The sequence below is a fragment of the Carlito syrichta genome, unplaced genomic scaffold, assembly GCF_000164805.1.
Source record: "Carlito syrichta isolate Samal-C Ts95f unplaced genomic scaffold, Tarsius_syrichta-2.0.1 Scaffold302276, whole genome shotgun sequence".
NCBI lineage: Eukaryota > Metazoa > Chordata > Mammalia > Primates > Tarsiidae > Carlito > Carlito syrichta.
In genome coordinates, this window is record NW_007246372.1 from 1,032,347 (window position 1) to 1,046,603 (window position 14,257).

At 47.6% G+C, this 14,257-nt stretch overlaps 1 protein-coding gene across 3 annotated transcripts in view; it reads left to right on the forward strand.

Annotated features, from left to right (window-relative positions):
* The window catches only part of LIMK2 (LIM domain kinase 2), a 72,440-nt gene that overhangs the window by 41,665 nt on the left and 16,518 nt on the right, over positions 1-14,257 (forward strand). For 2 of the 3 annotated variants that reach the window (XM_008056192.2, XM_008056191.2), the window contains 9 exons: positions 5,236-5,371; positions 6,041-6,150; positions 6,817-7,005; positions 8,273-8,378; positions 8,738-8,934; positions 10,672-10,858; positions 11,681-11,767; positions 13,044-13,175; positions 13,458-13,514. In XM_008056192.2, the coding sequence (XP_008054383.2) occupies positions 5,236-5,371; positions 6,041-6,150; positions 6,817-7,005; positions 8,273-8,378; positions 8,738-8,934; positions 10,672-10,858; positions 11,681-11,767; positions 13,044-13,175; positions 13,458-13,514 (1,201 nt within the window). The remainder of the gene's footprint in view (positions 1-5,235; positions 5,372-6,040; positions 6,151-6,816; positions 7,006-8,272; positions 8,379-8,737; positions 8,935-10,671; positions 10,859-11,680; positions 11,768-13,043; positions 13,176-13,457; positions 13,515-14,257) is intronic. The other variant, XM_008056193.2, reaches the window with a different exon arrangement.

Below are 14,257 nucleotides of genomic sequence, written 5' to 3' on the forward strand. Positions count from 1 at the left end.
TTTTTGATTTATTGTAGAGATGAAGTCTTGCCAAGTTGCCCAGGCGGGTCTGAACCCGCGGGCTCAGGCAATCCACTCACCTCAGCCTCCCAAAGGCGCGGGATTACAGGCTGAGCCACCGAGCCCGGCTGGATTCTTTTCTTAAAAGGACAGAGACTGCTATGGAACAGAACATTGGAATAAATGAAGGAGAATTAATTGTGCCATTTAACATTCAATACTTGGGCTAAAGGAGAAGCATTACATAGTATTAACACTCAAGGGGCCTCAAGTTATCAGGGCTCCTTATTTTCACAGATGAGGAACCTGAGGCTCAGCTGTTGATGTGCTGTGTCCTTCCTGTGACATAGTACCGTGGAGGTGGCCTCGTAGCCAAGCACACATAGGTTCACATTACAGCTTCATCACTTACATATTGGGCAACTTTGCAGAGTGACTTGACTTTTTTTTTTTTGAGTTGGAGTCTCACTCTGTCGCCCAGACTGGAGTGCAGTGGCCGCCCACGGCCACCGCAGCCTCAACCTGCTGGGCTCCAGTGATCCTTCCGCCTCAGCCTTCCAAGTAACCGGAATTACAGGCATGCGCTACCACGCCTGGCTGATTTTTTAATTTATCGTAGAGATGAGGTCTCGCTGCCCAGGCAGGTCTCGAACCCGCGGGCTCAGGCAATCCACTCACCTCAGCCTCCCCAAAGGCGGAGGATTACAGGCTGAGCCACCAAGCCTGGCTCAACTTGACTTTTTAATTGTGCTTTTAGTCTTGTAGTCTCTAAAACAGGGATAATTCTACCGCCTTGCAGGATTGTCAGAATTAGAGATAAAAGGCCGGGCACGGTGATTCATGCCTATAATTCCAGCACTTTGGGAGGCCGAGGTGAGAGAGTTGCCTGAGCCCACAGGTTCGAGACCAGCCTGGGCAACTTGGCGAGACCTCATCTCTACAATAAATTAAAAAATTAGCTGGGTGTTGTGGTGCATACCTGTAGTTAGAGCTACTTGGAAGACTGAGGCAGAAGGATCGCCTGCACTCCAGCCTGGGTGATAAAGTAAGACTCCAACTCCAAAAAAAAAGAATTAGAGATAATGTAAGTAGGGTACCTCACTTAAGGGCCTGGAATATGATTGATATTCAAGTAACAGTAGATGTTGTTAATATCTAAGCTAGAACTCTAAAGTCCACCAAAGCAACTTCTTCAGTGGTCTCGGAACCCACTTGTGTTCTGTGGCAAAGCAAAGCCCATAGCCAGCTCTCCTATCAGCTGTTCATCTTTTTCTTCAAAAACACCTGTGGCAGTGACTTTGGCCACGTAGCTGGCTGTGCCCTTCAAAGGCATTCCTTGACACAGATATGTGCATTGGTGATGTTGCTCTCAACCAGGTGTTCTTCCCAGCAGGCTGGTGTGGCTGTCTCCTGCGTGCCTGCACTCGTTTCTCTCTCTGCTTCCTCTGCTAGAACTACTTGCAGCAACAAAAGCAGGATATTGGCAGTGGAAAGGAGGGTGTGTTCTGGTGCTCCCGTGCCCTGCAGCGCACATACCATTGCAAGGGCGTAACAGAACCCAGGCCTGCATTTGGGTACAAATATGTCTACACCAGCTTTTCTCTACTGCAGACAGAAGAAAGAAAGGGCCTGGTGACCATGAGCCATGGAAACCTTGTGCTCCCACCTGGCATACTGAGTCTTGCCACTCTACTATATTCAGTTTGAAAATGTTTGCTAAGAACCTGTTCTGCCAGGTCTTTTGCTAGATGCTGAGCCTACCAAGAGTAAATAGGATTCTGTTTCTGTCTAGTGAAGGAGAAAGATGGTTACCCAGAAGCTTTTAAGTCAGAAAATGGGAAGCAAGAAAAAAGCCGCCTCTACCTCTGCTGAGCACCTCATAGTCATTCAGAACCATATTTAACCCTCACTGCTACCCTAAAAGTAGGTGACAGCATTGCCATTTCACAAATGAGAAGTATAGGGACTGGGCCAAGATCACATAGGTGGTAAATAGTGGTGCTGAGATTTGAACCTTGGATCCTCTGGGGAAAAACATAGATATACACAGAGGTGAGGGGATTCAGATATAGTCTGTCCTTTCATTTCACAGGTGGAGAAACTGAACCTAGAGAGAAAGGGGCTTGTTGAACCCAGGTCTCTGTCCCTGCAATTAAGTGCTCATCCAATATGCATCTTACATTGAGAGGAGTTTGAGTATGTGCCCAGAACAGTGTCTTCCTCTCCACCTCTGCCCTCACTGCACAGGTCTAGACACTTCACATTTGTATTCTTCACGCCATGCCCAGCTCTTAAGACCCTGAAGTCCAGCTTCTGTGGAACAAGTAGGAAAAGCTATAGGATGGAAATAGCCATCAGTATTTGTTGAGTGCCCAAAGGGAATTGAGCACTCCAAGATGATAAAGGAATTCTCAGGGTTCCATTTCAGTAGACCTCCCCAGCCTGACTGCTTTCCACTTCACCTCATTCCTGTCTCCCTTCTTCTACAGTTCTAAGAAATAGTAGAACTCATTGTGGCCTCTCACTCTGCATTGTTAAGTTTTGTTTAGCCTTCCTCTTCTTCAACCCTTTATGCCTAGCCAGTTATTATAATGCACTTACCTTGCAGTAGGCTTTCTCATACATTACCTTATTTAGTCCTTACCTTGGCTGTTTGTAGTATAATGCTATTGGATTTTTGTCAGTGACAGAAAGCTCCTAAGAAAAGTTGTCTGAAGCTACCCAACTAGTGGCAGTAAGTGGCCAATAATGTGAGCTGCCATTGCACTATCATTATCATCTTTAATAGCAGTTCACATTTATTGAGTTCCTACTGTACTATGCCTTTTCTAGAGGCTATCTATACTTTTAATACATACTATTTCATTTAATTTTCATAGTAGTTCATTTTATAGATGAAGAAACTGGGTCAGAGATGTGAAGTATCTTGCCCAAACTGACATAACTAGTAAGTGGTAGGGACACGATGCAAACTAAACAAAGTTTAATCCTTGCTTCAAACCCCTCAGAAGTAAGGATGTGGCCAGTGTGGGTGGTACAAGGCTTTCACAGCAAAAATAAGGAGTCTGTTAACTAGAAGGAAAGTGGTGGCGTGGGCTCAGTAGGCTAGGGAGTGCTTAGCTTTGTGTGTTGGGAAGCTCAGAAGGAAGGAGGAGGTCGCCTGTGCAGATGGGGCCTGAGAACACACCTGACTTGACTGAGAGGTGGAGCTTCACAGCCAGGTGACTGGGGAAGAAGGGAGTTGTAGCTCTAATATTTACATCTTATGCAGTGCTGATGGAGTCTTGAGTTTCTCCCCTAGCATTTTATTTTGAAAATTTTCAAATATGTAGAAAAGTTGAAAAAGTAGTTCAAAGAAATCCACATACCCGTCACCAATATTCATCATTTGTTAACTTTATGCCACTTTCTGGGTGTGTGTGTGTGTGTGTGTGTGTGTGTGTCTGTATCTGTATTTCTATATACTTTTATGTATTTTTGCTGGACTGTTCCAAAGTCAGTTGCAGACATCTTGACTTTTACCCTTAAATGTTTTAATGTGTTTTTTCCAAGAATTCTATATAATCGAAGTATTATTATCACATCTAAGAAAATTAACAGTAATTTCACAAGATAATATAATATATAGTCCAAATCTAAATTTCCTCAATTGTTCTAAAAAATGTCACTCATGGCTGTTTCCTTTTTTAATCCAAAATTGAATCCAAGATTGAGGTATCATTTGGTTTCTCTGTTTCTAGGCTTTTAAAAATCTCTGTGTCTTTTCGTCCTCCCATGACACTAACTTTCTGGAAGAGTCAAGACCAGTTACCTTATAGAATGACCCACATTCTGGTTTTGCCTGGTTGGTTTCTTTTTCTTTTTCTTTTTCCTTTTTTTTTTGAGTTGGAGTCTTACTCTGTCACCCAGACTGAAGTGCAGTAGCCGCTCCTGGCCACCGCAGCCTCGACCTGCTGGGCTCTGGAGATCCTTCCAAGTAACTGGAACTACAGGCGCGCGCTACCACGCCTGGCTAATTTTTGAGTTATTGTAGAGATGAGGTCTCACCAAGTTGCCTGGGTGGATCTCGAACCCGCGGGTTCAGGCAATTCACTCACCTCAGGCTCTCAAAGCGCGGGATTACAGGCTGAGCCACCTAGCCGGCTTTTCTTTATGCTTAACTTTTTTAGGGGAGGGGCAAGAACCATGTGTCAGTTTTGAAGAGTGGAGGTGATTGAGCTTTTTTAATTGTATTGTATTGTATTTTTTGTCATTGAAATATCGGTCTAGGCCAGGCTCGGTGGCTCAGCCTGTAATCCCAGCACTTTGGGAGACTGAGGCTAGCGGATTGCCTAAGACTGCGAGTTTGAGATCAGCCAGGCAACTTGGCGAGACCTTGTCTCTACAATAAATAAAAAATTAGCCGGGAATGATAGCGCATGCATGTAGTTCTGGCTGCTTAGAATACTGAGGTGGAAGGATTGCCGGAGCCCAGCAGGTTGATGCTTGGGTGACCGTGAATGTGCCACTGCACTCCAGCCTGGGCAACAGAGTGAGACTCCAACTCCAAAAAAAAAAAAAAATGTCTAGCTGGGCACAGTAGCTCACGCCTATAATTTCAGCAATTTAGGAGGCAGAAGCGAGAGGATTGCCTGAGCCCAGGGATTCGAGACCAGCTTCGGCAACTTGGCAAGACCTTGTCTCTACAATAAATCAAAAAATTAGCCAGGCATGGTGGCACGTATCTGTAGTTCCAGCTGCTTGGAGGGCTGAGGCGGAAGGATCACCTGAGCACAGCAGGTTGAGGCTGCGGTGGCCATGAGTGTGCCACTGTACTCTAGCCTGGGTTATAGATTGAGATCCCAACTCCAAAAAAAAAATCTGTCTAGATCAGAGGTTCTTGACTGAGACCATAAATAGATTTCGAGGAATCCTTGACACACACACACACACACCTAAATTATATACACATTTTTCTTACATATGTGTTTTTCTGGGGGAGGCTTCTTGGCTCTTATCAAATTCTCAGGGACTCCAAGACCCAAAGAGATTAGGAAACACACTAGTCTGCCCCCTGAGGCGGACAACACAAAGCTGGCTTCTGGGGCCTTGTTCACTCTGAACTGTCTTCCTTTGGGGAAGCTGTATCTTTTCCCCTTCCTGGCTTTAGATCAAAGAGAGGACTATCCATCTTGCAGCCTATGTGGCCTGGTTCCTGGGATCCAGGAGAGTTTCTGTTCTTGTCTTGCCTTTCAGGTGTTCAGAATGCCAGGATTCCCTCACCAACTGGTACTATGAGAAGGATGGGAAGCTCTACTGCCACAAGGACTACTGGGGGAAATTTGGGGAGTTCTGCCATGGGTGCTCCCTGCTAATGACAGGGCCTGTTATGGTGAGTAAGTCCCCTTACATCTGCCCCTCTTAGTTACCAGAGTCCATTGACAGTGCTTCTACTTCCCCATGGCCATTCATCTTTTGGTCTTTCCAATAACCAGGGCATCTCCTTTTATTTATTCAACCAATAGGCATCCGTTGCACCTATTAAGTGACAGGTCAGATTCTTCCCTCAAAGACTTAACAGTCCAATGTTGGGAGTAGGAGGGGAGGCAGGCAAGGAGGAGACAGAATACAGTGGGATAAGTACCTTAAAGGAGAACTGTTACAGGTTGAGAGGAGGCTATGTCTAGGTTGTGTTCAGAGAATTATAAAAGGAGACTGGAATGGGCTGGCAGAGAGCGATTACAAAGGACTTTAAGCATAGTTACAGACTTGCTACCCCTCTGTGTTGGAGGAACTAGGAGCCTTTTTAATAAGAGTGATTACTTCTGGGGACTTGATCTCATGACTGAGACCAAAACAGTTTTTTGCAGTCTTAGAAATAACAGGAAGCACCAATCTGACACTTCATTTTGAAGTGCTAGGGCAGGGAGTAAAAGGCATACAGTAGGAGTTCATTGATTTTGACTGGGGTCTGTAAACCTTGATTGGAGGTTTCTCACACTCTATCCTCATTCCAGCAACAGTGATAACTCACTTCCTCCCTCTGTGCACCCACTCACAGGTGGCTGGGGAGTTCAAGTACCATCCAGAATGCTTTGCCTGTATGAGCTGCAAGGTGATCATTGAAGATGGGGATGCATATGCTCTGGTGCAGCATGCCACCCTCTACTGGTAAGGTGGTGGCCCTGTATCTGTCCTCCCCCACAAAACCGGCCATAAGAAAGAGATAGGTGGCAGGGTGAGCTGGGCAGAAAGACTATTGGGATGGTGATCAGAGCACTGGATTCCTATCACAGCAATGCTCTTAACCAACTCTGTAATCCATAAGCAGAACGATTTACATCTCTCTGCCCTCTGTTCTTACCTACCATAAGAATAACCTCACTCTGCCCTGCAGTCTTCCCAGAGGGAGAATGGCAAGTAAGGTGCTCTCTGAGGAGGATCCCAAATCATTAAAGCCAAAGGCCCCTTAGAGCTTACCCAGCTTACCCTGTCCAACTGTGTTTGTTGGTCAAAGAAGTCAGCCTGGAGCCCAGGGAGTAGAAGGGAATGGGGTAAGGTTCTCACTGTGGGTCAAAGGCAGAGGAAAAACAACCTAGGCCATCTCACCCTCAGGCTAGTATTCTTCCCAGAATACCACTTGCTGCAGATCCAGCTTGCCATCCCTAATTCCAGTGTACCCTGAGGACCAAGATTCCTCATTTTGAGCAGCCAGCTAGAATCAGGGTGATAGTAAGACTATGAGTACTATTGCTTGAAGCCACATGGTACAGTGGTTGCTGGGGGGCTTCTGGGAGGGACTCCGGGATCTCAGCCACCTTTGTGTCCTCTCCCCAGTGGGAAGTGCCACAATGAGGTGGTGTTGGCTCCCATGTTTGAGAGGCTCTCCACAGAGTCTGTTCAGGACCAGCTGCCCTACTCTGTCACGCTCATCTCCATGCCAGCCACCACTGAGGGCAGGAGGGGCTTCTCTGTGTCCGTGGAGAGTGCCTGCTCCAACTACGCCACCACTGTACAAGTAAAAGAGTGAGTATTTTGAGAACCCTGAAGCAAGGGTTCTCAAACAGAGTCCATACATGAGTCTCAAGGGCTCAGAATTCTGAAGTCTTATGCAGAATTCCCATCATCCTCATCTCATATCTTTCTCCTAGAACCCACTATGTTATAACCATACCTGGACCTTGGCACTTACTGTTCTCTTTGCCTAGGCTGTTTCTTACTAGATACTTAAGACTAGAATTGCTCATCTTTCAGGTGTCAGGTTTCAGATCATATTTGCTCTTTGAAGTTATCTGGCTTGATTTTATGTATGTCTGTTTATAATCTGTCCTCCCCGTTAGAATGTAAATTCCAGAAGGAACTTGGTTTGCCTTATTTGGTACTGCATACCAAGGGTCTGGAATAGTACCTGGCATATAGTAGGAGTTCATTGATTATTGTTCTGTTGATTGAATGAATGGAGGAAGGACAAAATGGGGTCCATGGCCCAAAAGAAGTTAAGACCCCATCCTTGATTGAGGCCAGAGACCAGATTAGGAAAGAGTCTGTGTCTGTCTAATATCAGTAATGATGTACCTTTGGCTTCTTACCCTGTAAATATTGATTTTGCACCTACCATGTACTGGACCCTTGAAGTGAGAGGTACTACGTTTGGGGAAATCAGGAGGAGGTGAGGTCTATTCTAAAGCCTCATTAGATGAAGAGGAGAGGAAATTGTGTTTGGGGTAGAGGAAGAAACATTTCTCCAAAGGTGGGAGTCTCTAGTCATGTCTGGTGTTGATTGGGTGGTTGGGAGTAGCCAGAGAAAGGGCTGTGAAGCATGAAGGGCCTGTAATATGAAGATCCAGCCTATCCACTAAGGGGTTTAAGCAGCAAGGTGACATGACCAGGAAGCATTTTAGATGGATCACTGGTGTTGAGGTTGGATGGGAGAAGGGAAAGCCCAGAGGTGTAGAGACCTTTGAGGAAGTTTTGCAGTGATCCAGGAGAAAGAGAGATGTTGGTAACTCTGGTGATGAAGTTTAGGCAGAATTCTTAGAGATGGGAAGGGGATAAGGGAACTCCAGGTAGGGAAGATGATATCCGAGTCTCTGGCATAGGCCACTAGGTGAGTGACAGTTGCCTTCACTGAGATAGGGTATCCCGGGATGTGCGTTGACTTTCTGTGTGAGTGGCCTGGGTCTGATGGGCCAGTTGGGACCTGGGGCCTGGTGAGCCTTCCCCTACACAAGCAAAATTGGTCAAGTAGATTTTTAGGATGCCTTCACCCTGCCTCAACTCTTGTCTGGCCCAGGGTCAACCGGATGCACATCAGTCCCAACAACCGCAATGCCATCCATCCTGGGGACCGCATCTTGGAGATCAATGGAATTCCCGTTCGCACACTCCGAGTGGAGGAGGTAGAGTGTGTGTCTGGTCTGTCTTGTGGGAGTGGGACATGAAACAAATCCTTTGGGAATTCAGGGTATGACCTTTATCTTTTCCCACCCCCAGCCTATCTCTTTGTCTTAGCCTTGAGCCTGTGACCACTGACAACCTCCGGTGTCAGCCTAGCAGGTTTCTAGGGCACCAAGGATGGCCTGACAGATTGGAGAGTTGACAGGATGCCAGGCAAAGGGCACTGTGAAGCTACTGGCAGCTAGAGGCCATCATTAAACAAGTTGAACACTGGCCACACTGTGCCTAGAACATCTGTGTTGTTCATGGGTGACTTGGGATGGGGCAGTTTGTGAGAGCCTTATACTGCTCTTGGCCACAGGTGGAAGATGCAGTTAGCCAGACGAGCCAGACACTTCAGCTATTGATTGAACATGACCCCGTCTCCCAGCGCCTGGACCAGCTGCGGCTGGATACCCGGCTCTCTCCCCACATGCAGAATGCCGGACACTCCCATGCCCTCAGCACTCTGGACGCCAAGGAGAATCTGGAGGGGACACTAAGGAGACGCTCCCTGAGGTGCCATCTCCCACCCTGGCTCTTTTCTGTTCCATGTCTGTCTCTCAGATAAGGCTGAACTGTCTTTCAGAGGCCAGCAGTTAGGAAAGGCAAGCTGGCCAGGAACAGTCTATAAGGATTGTGCTGACCCAGCTGCCCTCGTGGGGATCACAGTTCATAACTAGAGCCTGTGCAGACCCAGCTGTCTGCCAGGTTTCCTTAGAAACCAGAGATTTAGGCTCTGTCCACTGAACTCCAAAGCTGGACAGGAGGCAGTGATGCTGGTCCCTGAAGGGCATCATGGCCTGTGGAGGAAGTGTGGGACTTAGAGCTTAGAGTAGGGGCACAGATAGGATTGAATAAGTATGTGTAAGGACTTTGAAAACAATAAAGCAAGAGATGAGCAACAGTTGTTTTAAACTTGAGGGACCAGCAATCCTAAACCTCAGACTCTGCCATGTCCATGAAGAAGGAGTAGTTGCCTTGAGTGCAAGCCTCAAGTAGGAATACTTACAGAACAGGAGCCAAGAGCACTGACTCTCAGGCAGAGATAGCCATACCATGTCAGGGCTGCAAGCTGAGATACCTCCCTTCACAAATAATCTCTCTGAGCCTCTCTTTCTGTACCTGTGAAGTGGGGTTCCAAGGTAAAGGTGGCTGTCTCACCAATTATGTAAGAATTAAAGGTGGAAAAGTACACAGAGTTTAGTGCAAGCATAGGTTCAGTGCTCAGTAAACGTGAGGTGTTCTTAGATCACCAGGAATCAGGTTCTTTATCCAACTCCTGACCAGACAGTGCTTGCATGTGTTAGAAACAGGACCTTCCACACGGGTTGCGTCCATCACTCCTGGCTGCCTCTTGGACTTGGTTGGCATGATTGAGTTAGGGAAAGCAGGGTGTCAGAGGGTAAAGAAGGGCTGGAAATGCATGCCCTGGAAGAGGGAAGATGGAAAAGGGGTGGCCAGAGAGGTTCAGGTATCTGCAGGGCCATCATGCAGAAGACGGGGTGACCAACATTGTGTGCTCTTTTGGGCACATAGTCAGCAAGAGGCAAAGCAAAAGAGCAAGGGCAAGCAAACCTACGGGACAGGACAAGCCAAGAGCCATCCAGCTTCAGTTCTCTCTGAGTAGCCCCAACTAAAACAAGAGCATACCATGGAGAAAAGTTTGTGGGGTTGCAGTCTACCTCCAGTGCTGTGAACACCAACCTTCTTGTGCCTTTTTCAGTAAGTCAAAGTAGTGGTCATTAACCATTACTATTATCAGCTGCCTTTGGAAATATAAACATAGTGACTTTATTGCTATAAAAATCATATGTGCTTATTTTCTTAAAATTCAGGAAATAGGGACAGTACAAAGATGTGCAAAATATTGTCCAAAATCCTATTTGCTCATTTTTTTGGATGCTGTCACCTTTAAGTTAGTACCTTAAATCAAGCAGATATGGGAGGTGGTATATTACCATTGACAGTATTATATACTGAGCATTATAGGCTAGTAGAATCTAGTTGATTGCTCCAGGTGGGAAGTACTCAGAGTATCCATTTTGAATGTGTTTTTACTGTGTTTAAGTAAACTACTGATGTCTGTAGCCCAAAGACAGTACATCTGTCTGATATAAGAGCCCCTATACCTCAATAATAGCATTCGAACTACAGATATTGGAATGGATGGGTGCCTCTGAGGTTCCTGCCTCTGGGGTTTCTTAGCCTGTCTCAGGACTGCCTATTCCTACCGCCATTTTTCCTCACTGTCAGACGCAGTAACAGCATCTCCAAGTCTCCTGGCCCCAGCTCACCCAAGGAGCCCCTGCTGCTCAGCCGTGACATCAGCCGCTCGGAATCCCTTCGATGTTCCAGCAGCTACTCCCAGCAGATCTTCCGTCCCTGTGACCTGATCCATGGAGAAGTCCTGGGAAAGGGCTTCTTTGGGCAGGCTATCAAGGTGAGCACAGGCAGCAGCTGCTTTACTCTTTTGTCCCTACGCCCTCTCTCACCTTCTTTCAAGGAATTCTTATGGCCCCAACCCACACCGTGCAGGACTCCAGGCCTCCTTCCTGGCTATGGGTGATGGTGTGAGGGGTGCCCTCCACCCCCTAACCAGGCCACCTAAGGACAGTAGTGCTGTTACAGTGAGCTTATGGACCTGGAGACCCAGGTTGGGGTGAGATATGGCCCACCTGACTGCTTCCAGTCACTAGGTGTTGGTTAGATGCCCACAGGCCTCAGTGCTGGACACACTGTGAGGAGCACAATGGGAAATGGCTCCTGCCCCCTGGTGAGCAGTCTCAGGAACTAACTTCTCTCTCTTTCTCTCCTCCTCCTCTGCTGAGAGCTGGGAGGGGGGGTCAGGTAAGCCGTGTGTCTGAGCTTGCAGGGCAGTAGAACTGGAGAGCTCACCCCCAACCCACTCAGCTCTCTGGTGCATGTCTGTGGCACTGACCCTCCTTCCCCTAGACTTCTGTTCACCCAAGGGACTCACTCCTGTGCCAAATGACCAGAGCCCCTGCTTGGCTTGGCAGCGTCCCCTTCTGACTCCTTCCCCACTTCCCTTTTCTGGATTCACATCTCTCCTTTGTGCATGCCCAGCTCTTCAGGGAACAGGGTATGCTTCCCTCTGAGTACCCTGTTGCCCTATGCTGTGTCTTCCACACATGAATTCAATGTGTCCTCCAAGAGAAGGGATGGACAGTTGCATAGAATTTCACAAACAGTTCTCTAGAACTGTCTCTGGTCTCAACACCATTAACAGTCACCTTTCCTGTAGGTGACACACAAAGCCACAGGCAAAGTGATGGTCATGAAGGAGTTAATTCGATGTGATGAGGAGACCCAGAAGACTTTTCTGACTGAGGTAAGAAGATGGGGCGGGGTGCCGTTTGGTGTCACCATTGGAATACGTTTTAAAGAGGAAACATAGTCTTTTTTTTTTTTTTTTTTGAGTTGGAGTCTCACTCTGTCACCCAGACTGGAGTTCTGTGGCTGCTCCCAGCCACCGCAGCCTCAACCTGCTGGGCTCCGGAGATCCTTCTGCCTCAGCCTTCCGAGTAGCTGGAATTATAGGCGCATGCTACTACGCCCGGCTCATTTTGATTTATTGTAGAGATGAGGTCTTGCCAAGTTGCCCAGGCGGGTCTCGACCTGCAGGCTCAGGCAATCCACTCACCTCAGCCTCCCAAAGGCACGGGATTACAGGCTGAGCCACCGAGCCCGGCTGAAACATTGTCTTAATGACTAAGCAAAAAAGAATGCTAGAGGAACATCCCTACCTCCTCTAATTACAGCATCATTATTTCTTTTTTTTTTTTTTTGAGTTGGAGTCTCACTCTGTCGCCCAGACTGGAGTGCAGTGGCCGCTCCCAGCCACCGCAGCCTCGACCTGCTGGGCTCCGGCGATCCTTCCGCCTCAGCCTTCTGAGTAGCTGGAATTACAGGCATGCGCTACCACACCAAGCTGGTTTTTTGATTATTGTAGAGATGAGGTCTTGCCAAGTTGCCCAGGCGGGTCTCAAACCCGCGGGCTTCAGGCAATCCACTCACCTCAGCCTCCCAAAGGCGTGGGATTACAGACTGAGCCACTGAGCCAGGCTTAGCATCATTATTTCTTCTAGGAACACTTACTAAAAACTAGGTACAAGGGCTACAGTAACAAAAGATACGTGCTTCAGAGAAGTCCTTAGATTTACGGGAATGGCAGACTTGAAAACAGACCATTTTAGTACAATTTGATGTTATAATCACCACCTGAACACCCTGCTGAGTGAGCATGGAGTGGGGGCTCCTAGAGCACTGACACCCCTTGAGTATTTACAGTTTTCACTGCTATGGAGCAACTCCAGTTAGTATCCCTGTGGTCCAGGTGCTACCCTCCAGGCTTCTTGAGCCTCCCACTCCATGCCCATAGTATAGTTTCTAGAAAGGTAAGATTCCTAAGGGAGGCCTGTGAGACCCATCCCCATCCATGTGGTGGTGGCCTTCCTTCATCCTGATTTTAGTGCCCAGCCATATCACACAAGATAGGAAGTAGGAGATGCAGGTAACACTTCTTAAGCTGACACTCTGGAGGGAAAGGTTGAAGAAGACATAGTGGGAAGTTAACCACCCACTTTCCTTGGCTTCCCTGACCCCAGGTGAAAGTGATGCGCAGTCTGGACCACCCCAATGTGCTCAAGTTCATTGGTGTGCTGTACAAGGACAAGAAGCTGAACCTGCTGACAGAGTACATTGAAGGTGGCACGCTGAAGGACTTTGTGCGCAGTGTGGTGAGCACGCCACCTTATAGTCTCCATGAGTCTTGGTGGGTTGTCAGTGGGGTACCCATGCCACCACTACCCTGGAACCTTGAAGGCCAGAGAGATTCTACTATGCCGTTAAAGGACCATGCTGGGTGGGGCTAGGAAGACAGGGAGACTTTACTGGCAGACCATGCTGATCCATGGAGCCTGGACCACTGGTGGTACAGTAAAGCCTCCCTATCTGCCAGTAAAGGGCCCAACTGCCAGTCAGGGCCCAATGCCTCTGACTTACATTTCCCCATCCCACAGGACCCATTCCCCTGGCAACAGAAGGTCAGATTTGCTAAAGGCATCGCCTCCGGAATGGTGAGTCCCACCAGCAACCCAGTTAGCAGGGCAAGAGCAGGAAGAGATGCGAGGATTGGTGGCTCCTCCAGCCTCAAGGAGTCAGAGACCTCTTCCTAGGCAACTTGTGTGGGCAGGGTCATTTAGTAGCTGTTTATTGAATTCTGTCTGTGCCAGTGAAGTTTTTCCCAGCTGACTGTTCTCTGTTCACAACCCTGTTCTCAAAGAATTCCAAATCTCTAAGGGCAAACAGAATATGAACAAGGCAAACTGTAGCATATGGGGGCCTGGCCTTGCTGTCACAGAGGCATCCAGGTGCTAAGGGCCTTTGAGGCAAGCAGAGCACCTTACTGCTTAGGCAGTCAGAGAAGGGGAAATGAGTTCTAGTTGAGCCCTGAAGGATGGGTCAGAAGTGGATAAAGTTCCTATTGGCAGAGGGGCCCCAAGGTTGAAGTGGTGACAGCAACAAAGACCTGGGAGGAAAGAGAAGGAATCAGTCTATTTTACCTGAGAACAAACAATTCCAATCATTGCAATTACAGCTGACAAGTACTGAGTACTTTATATATGCTAGGCACTGAGCAGCAGGATTAACATGCATGAGCATGTTTATGCCTCTTGACAGACCCTGATTTCCAGGCAAGGAGCTGAGGCTGGAAAGGGACAGAGCTGGATTGTGGGCTAGTCAGTCTGACTGCTAAGCCTGAGATTTTATTTATTTATTTATTTAAAAAAAAATTTTTTTTTTTTTTTTTTTGAGTTGG